This window comes from Myotis yumanensis, unplaced genomic scaffold (genome assembly GCF_028538775.1).
Source record: "Myotis yumanensis isolate MYYU_CA2020_CCGP unplaced genomic scaffold, mMyoYum1.0.hap1 SCAF_5, whole genome shotgun sequence".
NCBI lineage: Eukaryota > Metazoa > Chordata > Mammalia > Chiroptera > Vespertilionidae > Myotis > Myotis yumanensis.
The window spans coordinates 88006607-88022999 of NW_027223756.1; the positions used below are offsets into that span (position 1 = coordinate 88006607).

General features: G+C 39.7%; 1 protein-coding gene across 1 annotated transcript; it reads right to left on the reverse strand.

Moving 5' to 3' along the window:
* Positions 1–5746: 5746 nt before the first annotated feature.
* Positions 5747–6712, reverse strand: LOC139009901 (olfactory receptor-like protein OLF4). The gene has a single exon (XM_070414018.1). The coding sequence runs from the start codon at positions 6710–6712 to the stop codon at positions 5747–5749; it is 966 nt and encodes a 321-aa protein (XP_070270119.1).
* Between the last annotated feature and the right edge of the window lie 9681 nt (positions 6713–16393).

Below are 16393 nucleotides of genomic sequence, written 5' to 3' on the forward strand. Positions count from 1 at the left end.
AGTTGAAAACATTGACCAATGAACCAGGAGGTCACAGTTTTAAATTTTAAAATAATTTAATTAATTTTTTAAAAAGAGAATTGTTCACTGTGCTCAGCAATACAAGGATCATTTATGACAATTCCATGATGGAACAGAAGTCCAGTTAGATGAAAATGAAGTGAACACACAAACCAAAATAGTATTATATAATTGTTCATGTGAAACCTATATAATTTTATTAACCAACTAGGGGCCTGGTGCCCCTAATTCATGCACTGGAGGGGTTCCTCAGCCTGGACTGCTCCTTCTCACAGTCCAAGACCCCTTGCTCCTTACCGCCCACCTACTTGCTGCTCCTTAGCGCTGCCGCAGAGGCGGGAGAGGCTCCTGCCACCCCTGCTGTGCTTGCCAGCCATGAGTTCAGTTTCTGGCTGAGCAGCGCACCCCCTGAGGGAGTGAACTGACTACCAGGGGGCGGCCCCGGCATTGAGTGTCTGCCCCCTGGTGGTCAGTGCACATCATAGTGACCAGGCATTCCTCTGGTCATTTTGCATATTAGGGTTTATTATATAGGATGTCACCCCAATGAATTAAATGAAAAAGAAGAAAGAGGGAGTTTGGGAAACTGGTGATGGTTAGAACTTTAGAATTTTTCAGCATTGAATAAAATGTTCCTTATTAAGCCTTCCCCCTCCCACACACACACAAAGAGAAAAGACAAAAAGAAAGAAAATCACTGAAATATTTGGGCTTGTTCTCTTTTGATGATTTTGGATACTAGTCTATCTGTCCAGACACTCCAGACATGTGGGCCATTCACGCCTGTTATTCCAAGCATGTGACTGAAGACATCTAGGGCAAAACAGCCTCTAGCAGACCTAGTTGCTGACTATAGAAGCATGAGCAAGCCAGCTGACATAGCAGAAAAACTGCTTAGCTGAATCCAGCCCAAATTGCCGACCCATAGAATCATGAGAAAGTAATTGGTGGTTTTAGGCAAAGCAAAGGAAAGAAGGAATTGGACATATAAAGTACTTCCAGTAAAATCAGAACATACACCGGGGTTTTACAGTTCATAGGAGTAGGAAAACAGTACTAGATGTGGAGGAATGAGCAGCAGAGAGAATTTTTTTTTAAAGGGGGTTATTTGGTCTGGCTTGTGTGGCTCAGTGGTTAAGCATCGACCTCTGAACCAGGAGGTCATAGTTCAATTCCTGGTGAGGGCACATGCCTGGTTTTTGGGCTCAATCCCCAGTATGGGAGTGCAGGAGGCAGCCAATCAATGATTTTCTCTCATCATTGAAGTTTCTTCTCTCTCTCCCTTTCCCTTCCTCTCTGAAATCAATAAAAAATATATTTTTAAAATGGTGTTTATTTGAGCGTGTTTTGTATTTATTAAAAAGATTCAGATCTATGGCAGTAAGATACTACCTTGCCACATCCATTCCTGAGAGAAATATTTCACAGTAACATCTCATTGACTATTCACATAAAATATTATTTAATGTCTAAAATAGAATATTAAAGAGTTTTATTTTGCAATTATTTTATTACTGGCACAACTGCATGCATTTAAAGTTATATACCTTTTACTTCACTATAAATTGAGGAAGTCTTTACACAGTTTATAGACTGGGAGCTGAGTATTTGTGGTTTTGCATTCCATACTCAAGGATCTTAATGAGAGCTTCAAGGGACTTAGGAAAAATTACAAGAATCTTAGTGAGAATTTCAAAGACATGAAAAAGGAACAGTCAGAAATTAAGCATACACTAACTGAAATAAAGAAGAATTTACAGAGATTCAACAGTAGAGTAGAGGATTCCAAGAATAAAATCAATGATTTGGAATATGAGGAAGCAAAAAATACCCAATCAGAAGAGCAAAAAGGAAAAGAGAATCCAAAACCAAGAAGATAGTGTAAAGAGTCTCTGGGACAACTTTGAGTGTACCAACATTCGAATTATGAGGGCGTCAGAAGAAGAGGAGAGAGAGCAAGATATTGAAATCCAAGGAGAGAGAAGAAATGGTGGCTGAATAGGCAGATATGTACTGAGCCTCATCCCAGAGCAGATAGAGGGAGCCTCTAAATAGAATAACATCCATCTGGAATTGGCAAAATAGAAACAGCTGGTGAGATAATTTGCAGCTGGGAAGGGCAGAGGATGCCTGGAGAATGGTAGGATCGGGGATCTGGGCTGGAGATAAATATGTAACCACTGCGCCGAGAGGGTCAGAAGGAAGCTTCAGGGCACCAAGTCCACGTCCCTTGGGGACAGGTATAACATCTGATTGTGGAAGGGAGGTCCACAGGGCTTCTGGTGGTAGGGGATTTGAGATCTAGGTCCACAGCCCCACAGCCAGGGGGAGAGAAACTCTCAGACAGGTGGTTTTTTGCCTCTGTTTTGTCTTTGCTTTTATTCACTAAACCAAGTTCATAAGACCTTTCAAGTACAAACACTCACCTGTAGCTGTGCTGCAGGTGAAGGTGCAGATTTGTGGAGTCTGGGGAGAGGCTGTGGAGGAGAGTGGGTTGGGGAAATGTGACCAGGAATCCAGCACTGAGTCTTTCCTGACTCTCCAAACCTCAGCAGCCATTTTTCTCCTGAGGAGCAAGCACCTCCCAGCAGCCTCAAGATAGCTAATACAGCCATATCAGCCTACACTGGGAGCTGTATGAAAGGAAGAGAAGTACGCCCTCCATCTTATCCTGTGTCCTCCATTTTGGGGCAGCCACGTGCTTGGCAAGGAGCTTCTTCCCGGAAGTCTAAGCCTCTGCTAGCCACACCCAGGAACAAGACACCGACTTGCGCCTGGCCAATCGGCAGAGCACAGTCCTTTCTCCTCCCCTTACTCCAACCCCCCTATAAAACCCGTATCCACACAGAGTTCTCTCTCTCTGCCACTTGGCTTGCCGTTGAGTCGGTAAGGAGGGTAGGGGAGCCATACCCGGGTTTGAAATACAGACTCTTATGCTTTTGCATCGGACTTGGCTGGCTCCCTGTTGGTCTGTGGGGATCTTGAAATCTGGGCATAACACTGTACAAAGGAAACAGATCCCTCAAGGACTGGGTTAAAAAGGGGTGTTTAGTACCAGAAAGTGATACAGCACCTAAGCCCTATAAAAAACAGTCGCTTGAGAGATTAAGATTGACATCAGGCAGACAGGCAAAACAGGCAGAGTTGTCCTGCCAGCTTGTAGCCAAGGCTGTGGAGACAGACACAGAGGAGCAGTGGATTGCTTAGAAATTCAACACAGTGCTGACTACCTAACAGGAAACTGAGTAGTGGCAGACAGAACAGAAGAGTAGGGTCTTAAACCAGCCCCTATGTGGTATTAAAACTCGGCTGAAGAGAACGGCACTTGAAAAAAATTTTTTCTTTATTTTTTGTTTATTTATTTTCTTGTATTTTTTTCTTCATTGTGTTCTTATATTGGTATTTTATTTTATCTTTTTTCTTCTTTTTTTCCACACTCTTTTCTTCCTTACTTCTCTCTCTTTCATTCTTTTTTCCCTTCTCTTTTTCCTGCTTTAGTTTTTCTCTTTCTTTTCTTTTAACCGTTGGTAAAAATTGATCTTCTTTATCTGCTTTATTGATGTGTTATTATTACTGTAGTCTCTGTTGGCTTACTCATTTATTTAATTTCCTCTCCCCTGCTCCAAGTCCATGCACCCTTCTCCTTTCTCTTTATTTGCTTGTCAATTTTTTTACACTTGTTTTTCCTCTCCTCTTGTTCTCTTTTTCTCCTCATTGCTTAATTAGTTTCACTCAATAAACTCAAGCTTACATGCTCTCTCTTCTATTCTCCTTTTCAAAAAATAGATGAATGAATGAATAGATGAATTTAAAAACTATATATTTGTTTTATCTTATTATCTATTTATTTATTTATTTATTTATTTTTATTTTTCTTCTCTTCTTATCCACTCATTCTTTTTCTATCTCCTCTATACTAAATCATGGTCCTTCCCCTATTCATTCAATTCCTTAACCTTACTTTCTGTATATAAGCTCTGCCTCTACAGATTCTGTTCCCCACCTTTGTCTGGGTATTATTTGCATTTTTTGGTTCATCTGTTTGTTTTGTGGTGTTTTCTCCTCATATTTCTTTCTTTCTTTTTTCTTCTCTCTCTTACCCTTTTTTTCCTTTCTTAATATCATTTTTGTTCTTTTTTCTCCCTCCCAATTCTTTTTTCTCTGGTGGTCACTTTTTTTTGGTTGTTGGAGTCATGAGTCCATTCATGTTTTCTTCCCTTTGTGTTGTGTCTTGTTGAGTTGTATTTTGTGTTGTTTGGTCAACGTGATAGAGAGCACCCTGAGAGGAGGCTTGATCCATGAATTGGACAATAACACTCAAGACCCAATTATACCAGGAGAACCCAAATATCCCAAGTAGGGGGTATCCCTAGACAACCCAGTTAATAAGACCTGAGAGATTGCACCATGGATCCCACAAAACATTACTATATAAGACAAACTAAAAAAATCTAGGTGGCATAGCAGTTTAACCTAATACATAGAAACAATCACAAAGAAACATTAAAATGGGGAAGCAAAAAATCAACCCCTATAGGAAAGAAAAGGAGGAATCACCAGAAAAGGAAATAAATTAAATTTGTCAGAGAAAAAAATTCTGAGCAATGGTTATAAGGATGCTGAAAAGGGTGGAAGAAAAATTCAAAAACATGTGTAAGAATCAAGAGAAAATGAAGAATGACATAGCTACAATGGAAAGTTTCAATAGTAAACTAGAAGAAGCTAAAGACTGCATCAGCGAGTTAGAAGACAAGATAGAAAACAAACAAACACCCAAGCAGCGCAGCAACTGGAAAAAAAAAAACACCTTAAAAAGCAGGAGAAGAGCCTAAGGGAGCTTTGGGACAACATGAAATGAAACAACATCCACATAATAGGGGTGCCAGAAGGAGAGGAAGATGAGCAAGGAATAGAAAACCTATTTGAAGAAATAATGACATAAAACTTCCCTGATTTTGGGGAAAAAGTCACACAAATCCAAGAAGCACACAGAGTCCTAAACAATATGAACCCCAAAAGACTGACATCAAGACACATCATAATTAAACTAGGAAACATCATCGACATTGGTTAACAAGACCATATAGATTTTAAGTGTATATTTCTATGATACACGATCTGTATATTGCATTGTGTATCCACCAACCACAGTCAAATCATCTTGTAACCACATATTTGACACGCTTTACTTTCTAGTACCCCACCTCCATCCTTCTGATAAATGTCATGCTGTTGTCTGTGTCTAAAGAAATCTCTGTTGCCCATGAAATGAACTGGAATTTCTAAGTATTTCTGAGTAAGGTTGGGGAAACTGTAAAAGTAGGAACAAAGACACAGGGGAAAACAGTTCATAAACAGAGCAAAAAGCTTAATAAAGCAGTTGCTTATGCCCAACTGATGTGGCTCAGTGGTTGATCATTGACCCATGAAACAAAAGGTCACCAGTGATTCCTGGTTCAGGATTGTGGGCTTGACCTACAGTAGGGAGCATGCAGGAGACAGCCAATCAATATTTCTCTCTCATCAATTTCTCTGTCTCTCTATCCCTCTCCCTTCTTTTCTCTCTAAAATCAATAAAAACATATTTAAAGTGCTTACTTAAATTGTATAGAGAAGTTGAAAATGACAAATAGAAATTCCAGACAAAAAATAAAAAAGCAAGTTCTACAACCACATGCTAACCAAAGAATAGCAACTTCTGACTCTAAGACTTGGATCCCTGTAATCATGGGCACTTCCTCATCCCTAGGACAACTGGACCTTTTATGCCTGTCATCCCAACAAATCTTTTCAGAGCCTCCTTTATGTCTTTGTTCTTCAGACTGTAAATGAAAGGGTTGAGCATGGGTGTGACCACGGCATACATCACTGAGGCTGTTGCACTTGAGTGTGAGCTTTGGGTAGCAGCAGAGCTGAGATACACTCCTAGGCTTGCACAATAAAATAAGGAGACAACTGAGAGGTGAGATGCACACGTAGAAAATGCTTTATACTTCCCCTGAGCTGATGAGATTCCTCGTATGGAGGACACTATCTTAGAGTAAGAGTAAAGGATCCCAGCAAGGGGACCACCACCCAGCAACACAACTCCAAAATACATCACCATGTTATTAAGAAAGGTGTCAGAACAGGCAAGTTGGACCATCTGATTGAGTTCACAGAAAAAGTGAGGGATTTCCAAGTATGCACAGAAGGATAGTCCTGACACCATTAAGCTTTGTAACAAGGCATAGAGGGCACTCATGATCCAGGACACCAGAACCAGCAGTCCACAGAGCCGAGGGTTCATGATGACTGTGTAGTGCAGGGGGTGGCAGATGGCCACATACCTGTCATAGGCCATCACGGTCAGGAGCAATTCGTCCAACACTGCAAAGAGTACGAAAAAATAAGTCTGTGTGATGCAGCCTTCATAGGTTATGACTTTCTTCTGTGTCTGTATATTTACCAGCATCTTTGGGATGGTGGTGGAAGTGAAACCGATGTCTACCAAGGACAGGTTGGCGAGGAAGAAGTACATGGGCGTGTGGAGGTGGGAGTCTGAGCTGACGGCCAGGATGATGGGCAGGTTTCCCAATACAGTGGTCAGGTACATGGAGAGGAAAAGCCCAAATATGAGGGGCTGCAGTACTGGTTCCTCCGAAACTCCCAGGAGAATAAATTCTGAAATTGAGGTATTGCCTTGTACCATGTGGTGGAGGTGATGACTAAGAACAAAAATATTATATGATTAATTTTTACACGAAACAGTCTTAGTAACAGTTGAAATACTACCATATGTATTTTGTCATCATGATTAATATACCTTTTTAAAAAAATCATCTGAGGATATTTTTTCCATTGGTTTTTTTAGAGAGAGTGGAAGGGAGGGAGGTGGGGGAGAGAGACAGAGAAACATTGATGAAAGAAAGACACATTCATTGATGCCTCCCATACACAGCCCTACTAGGGCCAGGCATCGAGCCTGCAACCATGGTGTGTGCTCTTAACCGGAATTGAACTCGAGACCCTAAAGTGGGCTGATGCTTTAACCACTGGGCAAAACTGGCCATGGCAAGAATCAATATATGCATTTTGAATGGATCTGGTCATCTTTATGGATCTCCCCTGACATCTTTCATTAAGATTTCTATCCCACATAGACCTTTTCCCCAGGAGGTCATGCAATGCACCGTTTTAATGATAATTGCTTCGCTGTACTTTAGGAATATATGTTGAGTACTGACCATCACTAGGCAGAGGGTAGAGGATACTGGGAAACAAAAGCCCAGAATATAATGATGGTGAAAACATATGTACAATAAAACAAGTCATGTCAGATTGAGAAAGGTGCTGAGAAGAAAAAAATAGTTACAAGAAAGAGTGGGTGAGGGTGTTATTTTGTTTACTGGGAGTTCAGAAAGCCCTACAAACAAGGTGACATTTGAACAAAGACCTCAAGGAAGACAGAGAGAAAGACACAAAGATATCTGGGGAAGTGTGTGCCCTGTTGGTGAAAGAGCCAAGCAAAGACCATGAAAATGACACAGTCTCAGATATTTAAGTCTCCAAAAGGAGCCAGTGCGTAGAGGGGTGTGAGCAAGAGGGATGAAAGAAGAGGTCAGAGAAAGTTGAGGAATGAGGTGGCCTCTTTGCTGTTGCTCAAACTTTAAGACACAAGGCAGCCCTCCATTACTTGTTGTTCCCTTCAATGTATCTATTTTGTTTCCAAAAAAAATCCTTTCAGTTGAAATGACCCTTCAATTTCATCTGTTTCCTCACATTCTGGCACCTTTATTTTAAGGGTCACATTTACAGTGTATGGGCTCAGGTACTGCTGCCCTTCAACTGTTCATGCCCCCCAAAATATAGAAGCACAAAACAACCAACACACACACACACACACACACACACACAAACAGACCCTCACAGTGCACTCTGACCTGCTAGGGTCATGTTACTACAAGGATCTACCTACTCCAGCCACAATAATTAGGAAAGAACTGATCCAAGGAAGATGTCAACATCAGATTATTTTTACCATGAAGAATGTGAAAATAGTATCAAATTCAGTTGGTAAATCTCCCATGATCATGTAAACATGGGTTCTGTACGCAGATGACTATTTGCAGTCCTTGATTTAAGAAAACATAAAAAGCACCTCAAACGCAGAGAGGGGAAAGTTGTAACCATGTGTTAGGAAAAAAGATCTCAAATGCTCAATCCTAGTGCACTGCAGGTGGGCATGCAGGCTGGTGCAGCCACTGTGGAAAACAGTATGGAGTTTCCTCAAAAAATTAAAAATGGAACTCCCATTTGACTCAGTAACCCCACTTCTAGGAATATATCCTAAGAAACCTGAAATACTCATCAGAAAGAATATATGCACCCCTATGTTCACAGCAGTGCAATTTATAATAGCTAAGACATGGATACATCCTAAGTGCCCATCAACAGATGAGTGGATAAAAAAAACTGTAGTACATTAACACAATGAAAAACTACATGGCAATAAAAAAGAAAGAACTCTTACCATTTGCAACAGGATGGTTGGACCTGGAGAGTATTATGCTGAGTGAAATTAGCCAGTCAGAAAAGATAAGTATCACATGATCTCACTCATACATGGAATCTAATGAACCAAATAAACTGATCATCAAAAATAGACCCTGAGTCACAGAAGCATGGACAGACTGTTGAACCTCGGAGGGAAGACAGGGGAAGGTGGGTGGGAAGAGATTAACCAATGAACTGGAATGCCTATATGCCTAACCTGTGTATACAGACAATGGGGTGATGAGGGCCTGGGGTGGGGAGAGGTTAAAGGGGGGAAAAGAAGGACCTATGTAATACTTTCGACAATAAAGATTAAAAAATAAATAAAATGCTCAGGTGGTTCTTGAGAGTTTGTGATGAGGAGTAAGCTTCCTTGATTCTGGCAGCATTCAAATTTCAGTTATTATGTCCCCATTATGCCCAGAATAATTAATAAAGCAGCAAAAACAATGAATTCTCAGGAGAAAGGAATGATATCTTACAATGTGAAGATGCCATACTGATTTAACATCCCACTAGAAAAGTGAGCAAAGGGAATAAATGCACGATTTACAACAGAAATGTACAACATATAACAATAGCAGTAGATATTTAATGATGAAATGATTAAAGACTTTCTAAATGATATCAAATGCAAAACTGTTGGAATCAGAAAACTGCTTTTGAATCTCAGATCTACCATATATTAGCGTTTGTCCATGAAAAGCCAACTGAATCATTCTAGATTTTAACTTACTCATTGAAATAGTGGAAATTTCCTTTGCCTGGAGTGGTTGACAGGTTTAGTTACTATATAAAAAGCTTAGTATAGTTTCTTCCTGTTAGTAAATGAGTAGTTATTAAAGGTCATGAGCTGAGGCCTAATTTTTTCTTCAGCTCCTCCAATGTCTCTATTGCTTTCCCACCTCTAGGTAATAGAATAATTACAAAGCTCATCAGCATAGTCTTTTTGCATATTAAATGCAAATTTTCATATGAATAGCCAACATGTGAAACAGTGTTGTGAATTATATGTCTCAAGAAGTGTTGCAAAGTAATATTTATCTATCCCCTTTGGTCTGAGTATTTCTAATAAAAACGGAGCATGCTCAAATACATTCCATCTTAAACACTGAAAGAAATGCCCTCAGTTCACTGCACAGGCCTTCAAACTTAATTCTCTATTTTACGGCTCCTCTTCACTGCAAAACTCAGATATGTTCTAATTCTACTGAAACCCCTTTATACTCCCATTCCCTGTTAGTTCTCTTTCAATTGAACTTCCTTTACCATCACTTAACTATAACAACGTACTTGAGTCCAAAAGACACTTCTCTTTTTTTCACATGTTAAATAAATTTATTACAAATAATGAGTCTACTTACCAAACAAACATGATAATTTTTTGACTTGATACTAGATTGGTTTGCCTCTCTGGTGACCTCAGGTAAAAGTTCTCCATTTCCAATATCACTGAACATTTTGTGAAGTACCTAACGGGCCTTCTGACTCACCTGGGTGGGGTTTTTGGGAAGGAGATCTCTGTGTGCAAATCTGTATTCTGGATGGTTGATGGTGGAGACTGAAGCTCTGTTCCCAGACAGAACAACAGGAAGGAGGGAAGCATCAGTTCCTGCACCAGACATAAGAATCCAAAAGCAACACCCATGTCTTGTCCAGCTCAAGAAGGGCCATCCTGAGAGACTACATTAGAGGAGATATATACGACTCCTCTTTTCTGCTCATTAGGCACTGTTTCCATTGTTACTCCCTCCTCTGAGCACATTACTTCCCTGAGAGACACTGGTCTTGACACAGAGGAAATTACTCCTGCTATTTCTCCTCCCAAGAGGCCGAATTAGAAGTCAAGTGAATCCAGTTTTTTTACTCCTTCTCTGTAAACTCCCCTGCCTTCCGGAGTTTTAATATCCTTGCATCATATACCAACCTTGGGTTAATGTTTTCTCTACATCTAAGACTGAGTAGCCTATCAGACTACGTCTTGTGAAACTCCAAATTTTTCACTTGTGGCTAGGAGCAACTGGGACTCTAGGAAGTTGTTATTATCCTCTTCAATAAGAGATAGAGGAGTGTTCCTTTGTTATAAAACCATGGACTTTGGAGCTTAAGAGCTGTTATTTAGCACTTCATTTATGAAATGTTGGTTAATAATATTATATACTTAGAAGTTTTTGTGCACTATGAACCAAGCTTAGAGTCTTACATAGATTATCTCATTTAATTTCTACAAAACTCCATTTGTTAAAACTCATACTATTATATACCTCATTCTACATTTGAGAAATGTTGTTCAGAAGGTGAAGTGATCTGGCCAAAATGACAGACTGAGTAAGGGATGAACTGTTATCGGACCTCCATTAATTTTTTTCTAGTTCTCATGTTCTAGGCCAGGGCTTTTCAAACAGGGGTGGTTTAACCTGCAGGGACATTTGGCATTGCCTGGAGAAATTTTTGGTCATCACAAATGGAAAAATGTTACTGCCACTGAATGGTTCAAAAGCCAGGGATGCTACTCAACATTTCCACTACAAAGAATTATCTAGAACACATGTTAATAGTGGGATATTGATAAACAACATTCTAGGTGATAATTTCTCTATCATCAATGTGTAAATGAGTCATTTGGCGATCTTGTTCAATAGTGGAGTCTGATTTGACAGCTACATGGTGGACCCAGTGAAAGGTTCGGAGTGGGCCGGGGTGGCCCACCTATGCCATGAGGCCATAACGTATGAAAAGAGTTTGCTATTTCAGGTACCTGGGTGCAGTTGGACTGAGACTGAGAAAGGCATCAGTGAAGAGAGCATGGAGAGATAGGTTTTTATTAATTTTTTCTGGCTGTAAGCCGCTCTGCTGACATAAGGGTCCCGTCTGTCCTTGGTTCCTCCCAGCGTCAGACGGTTAGTGGTTATCTGGGCCCTCTAGGTTGCAAGGTTGCTCAAAGTTGTAAGCTTCCTGTAAGATATCTGCTAAGCACAATAAGTGTTTCTCTGCCCCGTTTTATTCTCTTTAACCCTTTTACCCAGAGGTGCTGTATTTGTAATTATTTCTCAGTTAATATTAATGCTACATGTCCTGGTCTGTGTACCACTTTGAGTATCAATGTTGTGGGCCAGTGTTAGACTTAGATGTAGGTATTTTCAGGTCTTTTTACCAAGAGCCCTCCCATATATCACGTGAGACATTAGGGGTCAAGTGTTAGACTCAGTAGTTCAGATTCTGCATACACAAGTTTATACTTGCCTCTTGAGTGTATTCCCTCATGACAAGAAAGAAAACTTTTAGGCCTTTGGTTCTTTATTTATAAACTCAGGAAATTTTATCTACATTATGGAGTTGATGTGAATAGTATTTTAGAGCTCAGCTATAAATATTAAAAATATATATACTCTTTCATTCAGGGTTTCTCAAGTGCAGCATGAGTGGCATCTTGGATTGTAAGAGGGTCAGATGTTCCCCCTGGAAAAATATCTTCCTTTTCCCCACCCCATAATGGCAGACCCTAGTACAGTGGTTGGCAAACCATGGCGCGCGAGCCACATGCGGCTCTTTGGCCCCTTGAGTGTGGCTCTTCCACAAAATACCACGTGCGAGCAAGCAGGTACAGTGAGATTGAAACTTCATGGCCCATGAGCAGAAGTCAGTTTTCGGAAAGGAGATAGACGAAACAAGTATACAAGACAAGTGTGGATGGGAGATTTGGAAGGGGTCGACCTCAGCGAACGTACCTCAATCAGATTGAGGACGTTTTTAGCAAAGGCCAGCTTAGGAGTACCCTAATTAAGTTAATAACAATGTACCTACCTATATAGTTTAAGTTTAAAAAATTTGGCTCTCGAAAGAAATTTCAATCGTTGTACTGTTGATATTTGGCTCTGTAGACTAATGAGTTTGGCGATCACTGCCCTAGTAGATGTGGATATATAACAGTGGTGCCTTGGCAGAAAGTGGATCTATATCCAAGAGATGGAGAACTTGCTTCCATAGCTACACCATCCTGCAGAACCTCTTATAAAAAGCTGAGAAGCCCTGGGCAGTGCAGAGGTGCTATCTTCCAATGTTGGCAGAAAGGTCAGAGCCACAAGAACATAAACTAGCCTCTCTAGGCCCACCCAACCCAACAGAGCTAGGTTGAGAAAACTGAGATGCCTGAAACAATATAGCAGGGCCAATAGCCATTGCTGGTAGGGGGGTGGAGTCACAAAATTATGAACTTCCAATGCCTTTGCCACCCATTTTGGAAGAGCTCAGTAGAGGCAGTGGAGATATCTTCAAATACACAACAGGGCCACCATTAGTAACAAGGAGTTAGCACTGGGAACTTGTAAAACGTGTTCTTCATTACCCTCCATATACCCCCACCACAGTCTTATGCCCTGGACTGAGGTGAACCAGTCACAGAGGGAACACCCCCCATCCAGTGGGTGAGCACCACTTTCCTTAACCAAACTGATGTTGTTCCACTGTAATTTCAGAGGCCAAATGGTGCAGGTAGAAGAAAACAAAACTTGCACTACAACACCATTTATAGAAAAACAAAAGAAAATGCCCCACCAATCAACCTGTTGGATTGTTGAGAGCAAAACACAATAAAAGAGCTCTCTACCTCAAACTTGTAGGCAGAGAAACAATCTAGCGTATACCATGAACAACCAAGGAAACATAGAAGCACAGAAATAAAATAGTTTCTAAAAACCAAACTCAAAGTTATGGAAGCCTGTGACTTCAAAGACAGAGAATTTAAAATTGCAGCTATGAAGACGCTAAATAAGATACAAAGGAATTCAGAAAGGTAGTTCAATGAGCTCAGAAAGAAAATTAATGACCAGAAGGAATATTTTACTAAAGATATTATAAATATAAAAGTGGACCAGACAGAAATTGTGGAGCTGAAGCACTCAATAAGTTAGATGAGAAATGAATTAGAGAGCACTGGAAATAGAGCAGGCCAGATGGAAGAGAAAATTAGTGAGCTCAAAGATAGAAACCTAGAAATGACTCAGAAGAAAGAAGGGCCATACACAAAAATAAAGTCAAAATGGGTAAAGGACTTAAACGTAAGACAGGAAACCATAAAAATCTTAGAAGAATTCATAGGCAGCAAAATCTCAGACATATGCCAAAGCAATTTCTTCACTGATATAGCTCCTAGGTCAGGGGTGGGCAACCTTTTTGTGAGTGTGTGCCAAAACCAGCAAAATCTCTGACTCAAAATTCTTCTGCGTGCCAACCCTAATTTTTTGAGAACATGTTACGCCTACTTGATATCTCTTAATGTGTACGTATGTGAAGAACCTTGAAGAAATAATAAAATTCATTCGAGCGACAAAAACACAGTATACGATGATGAAAAATACATTTATTTTTTAATGTATACATAAAATAGTATAATCCGACAGAAAACTTTATGACTCCGTTTGATATTATCAGTGGGACTTTTGCTGCTGCATCGCTGATGACAGAGATTTTACATCAGGTTTATATTTCGTGACCTTCAGAGATACGCACGAGCTACTACTTTCATCCGTCAGGCTACTCCCATTACGAGACTTAACAAAATTCATCACTGAGAACAAAGATTCACAAGTGTATGTGGATGAAACCAAAACACTGGTCGGATCTAGGAAGGCAGGGAGAGTTAAGGCAGAGGCATAGAAATTGCTCTTCCCCTCTCTCGTCAATCCATGTCTATGGTCTTTAAGATAACTTGTTATGTAAAATTATTTATTTATCTAAGATGCACCTACACTGAATTTATCTGAAAAATAAAAACGTCGATATTAAGAAAAAAATTGTAAATGGAAGATTATAAGAGAGGGTTTCACGTGCCAGCAAAAGTTACTGGCGTGCCATGTTTGGCACCCGTGCCAGGGGTTGCCCACCCCTGTCCTAGGGCAATGGAAACTAAAGAGAAAATAAACAAATGGGACTACATCAAAATAAAAAGCTTTTGCACAGCAAAAGAAACCATCAATGAAACAACAAGAAAGCCCACTGCAAGGGAGAACATATTTGCAAATGTTATCACTGATAAGGGTTTAATCTCCAAAATTTACAGGGAACTCATACAATTTAACAAAGGGAAGATAATCAATCCAATAAAAAAAAAAAAAACAGGCAAAAGAACTAAATAGACACTTTATAAAAGAGGACATAAAGAAGGCCGAGAAATATATGAAAACATGCTGAAAGTCACTAATCATCCAAGAGATGCAAATCAAAACGACAATGAGGTACTATCTTACACCTGTCAGAATGGCTATCATCAACAAATCAACAAAGGACAAGTGCTGGCCAGGATGCTGAAAAAAAGGAACACTCGTGCACTGCTGGTGGGAATGCAGAATGGTGCAACCACTGTGGAAAACAGTATGGCATTTCCTCAAAAAATTCAAAATGGAACTTCCATTTGACCCAGTGATCCCACTTCTAGAAATATATCCCAAGAAAACAGAAATACCAACCAGAAAGGATATATGCACCCCTATGTTCATAGCAGCACAATTTATAATAGCTAAGATTCGGAAATAGCCTAAGTGCCCATCAGTAGATGAGTGGATTGGAAAACTGTGGTACATCTACACAATGGAATACTACACTGCTGTAAAAAGAAGGAACTCTTACCATTTGCAACAGCATGGATGGACCTGGAGAGCATCATGCTAAGTGAAATAAGCCAGTCAGAGAAAGGTAAATATCACATGATCTCACTCATTTGTGGAATATAATGAACAACATAATCTGATGAGCAAAAATAGAGCCAGAGGAAAAAAGTATTTAAAAATATAATAGAAGTAATCCTTTTATTTTCAGAGTTTTAATATTTTCTACAACTATTGTGATATCATAGTATGTTAGTACAGTTTTGATAATATTATTATACTTAAAACTAGTTGCTGGGTGCACGAAATTTGTGCATGGTTTGGGGGGTCCCTCAGCCCAGCCTTCAATGACACCAGCGCTCTTCACCCCAGCCTCTGGCTCCAGGCTCTTCCCCTCCCTCCACAAGGCTGGGATGCAGACACTGGGCTCAAATTGCTGGGGCGATGCCACCAGCGTTCTGCCCTGGCCACTATGGGTGCCGCCATCTTTGTAGCAGAGTGACGGTTAATTTTTATATTACTCTTTTATTAGATAGGATCCTTTTCTTCTTGAAATATTAATGTTTATAGCATATAACATTATTATATTTAAAATCATTTTTTCTTGAAATTAATAAAAGCAAATATATATATACATATGTATATAATAAACACTTTAAAATGAAAAAAAGAAGGAAGAAGAGCGAGAACTATAAAAATGTAGAGTCCCTATACTGTACACCTGAAACTATTATAGCTAACATAATATTTTATATCAGCTATATTTAATAAAACAAAATAAATGGAAAAACACTCTGAGAATTATCTGTCTTCATTAGAAGGAGTAGCATAAATATAATGGTTATATCAGAAGGAAAAGGGCAGGAAAATGAAACAGGGAGACTACTCACTGATATAATTGATGAGTACTTCCCAAGCACACAGAATGAGCTGGACTTTAGAATAAAGGAAGCTAACAGAATACCTAATTGTATCAACAGAAAAAGACCTTCTTGTAGACACATTTTATTCAAACTTCCAAAAATTAATGACAAAGAAAGATTCTCAAGACAACCAGGGAAAAAAGACTTCAAAGAACAAAGGAAACACCATTAGATTATTATTAGATTTTTCAGTTTATGCATTATAAACCTGGAGAGAGTGGGAGAATATGCCGGAGACCAATTCCAGCTTGACAGCAGGGCTGCATCTGGGAATGGCTGAAGGCATTTCCCCAAACCTGAATAGGATACATT

Excerpts from the sequence above, each read along its gene's own strand:
- LOC139009901 (XM_070414018.1), bottom strand. The coding sequence starts at position 6,712 with ATGGTACAAGGCAATACCTCAATTTCAGAATTTATTCTCCTGGGAGTT.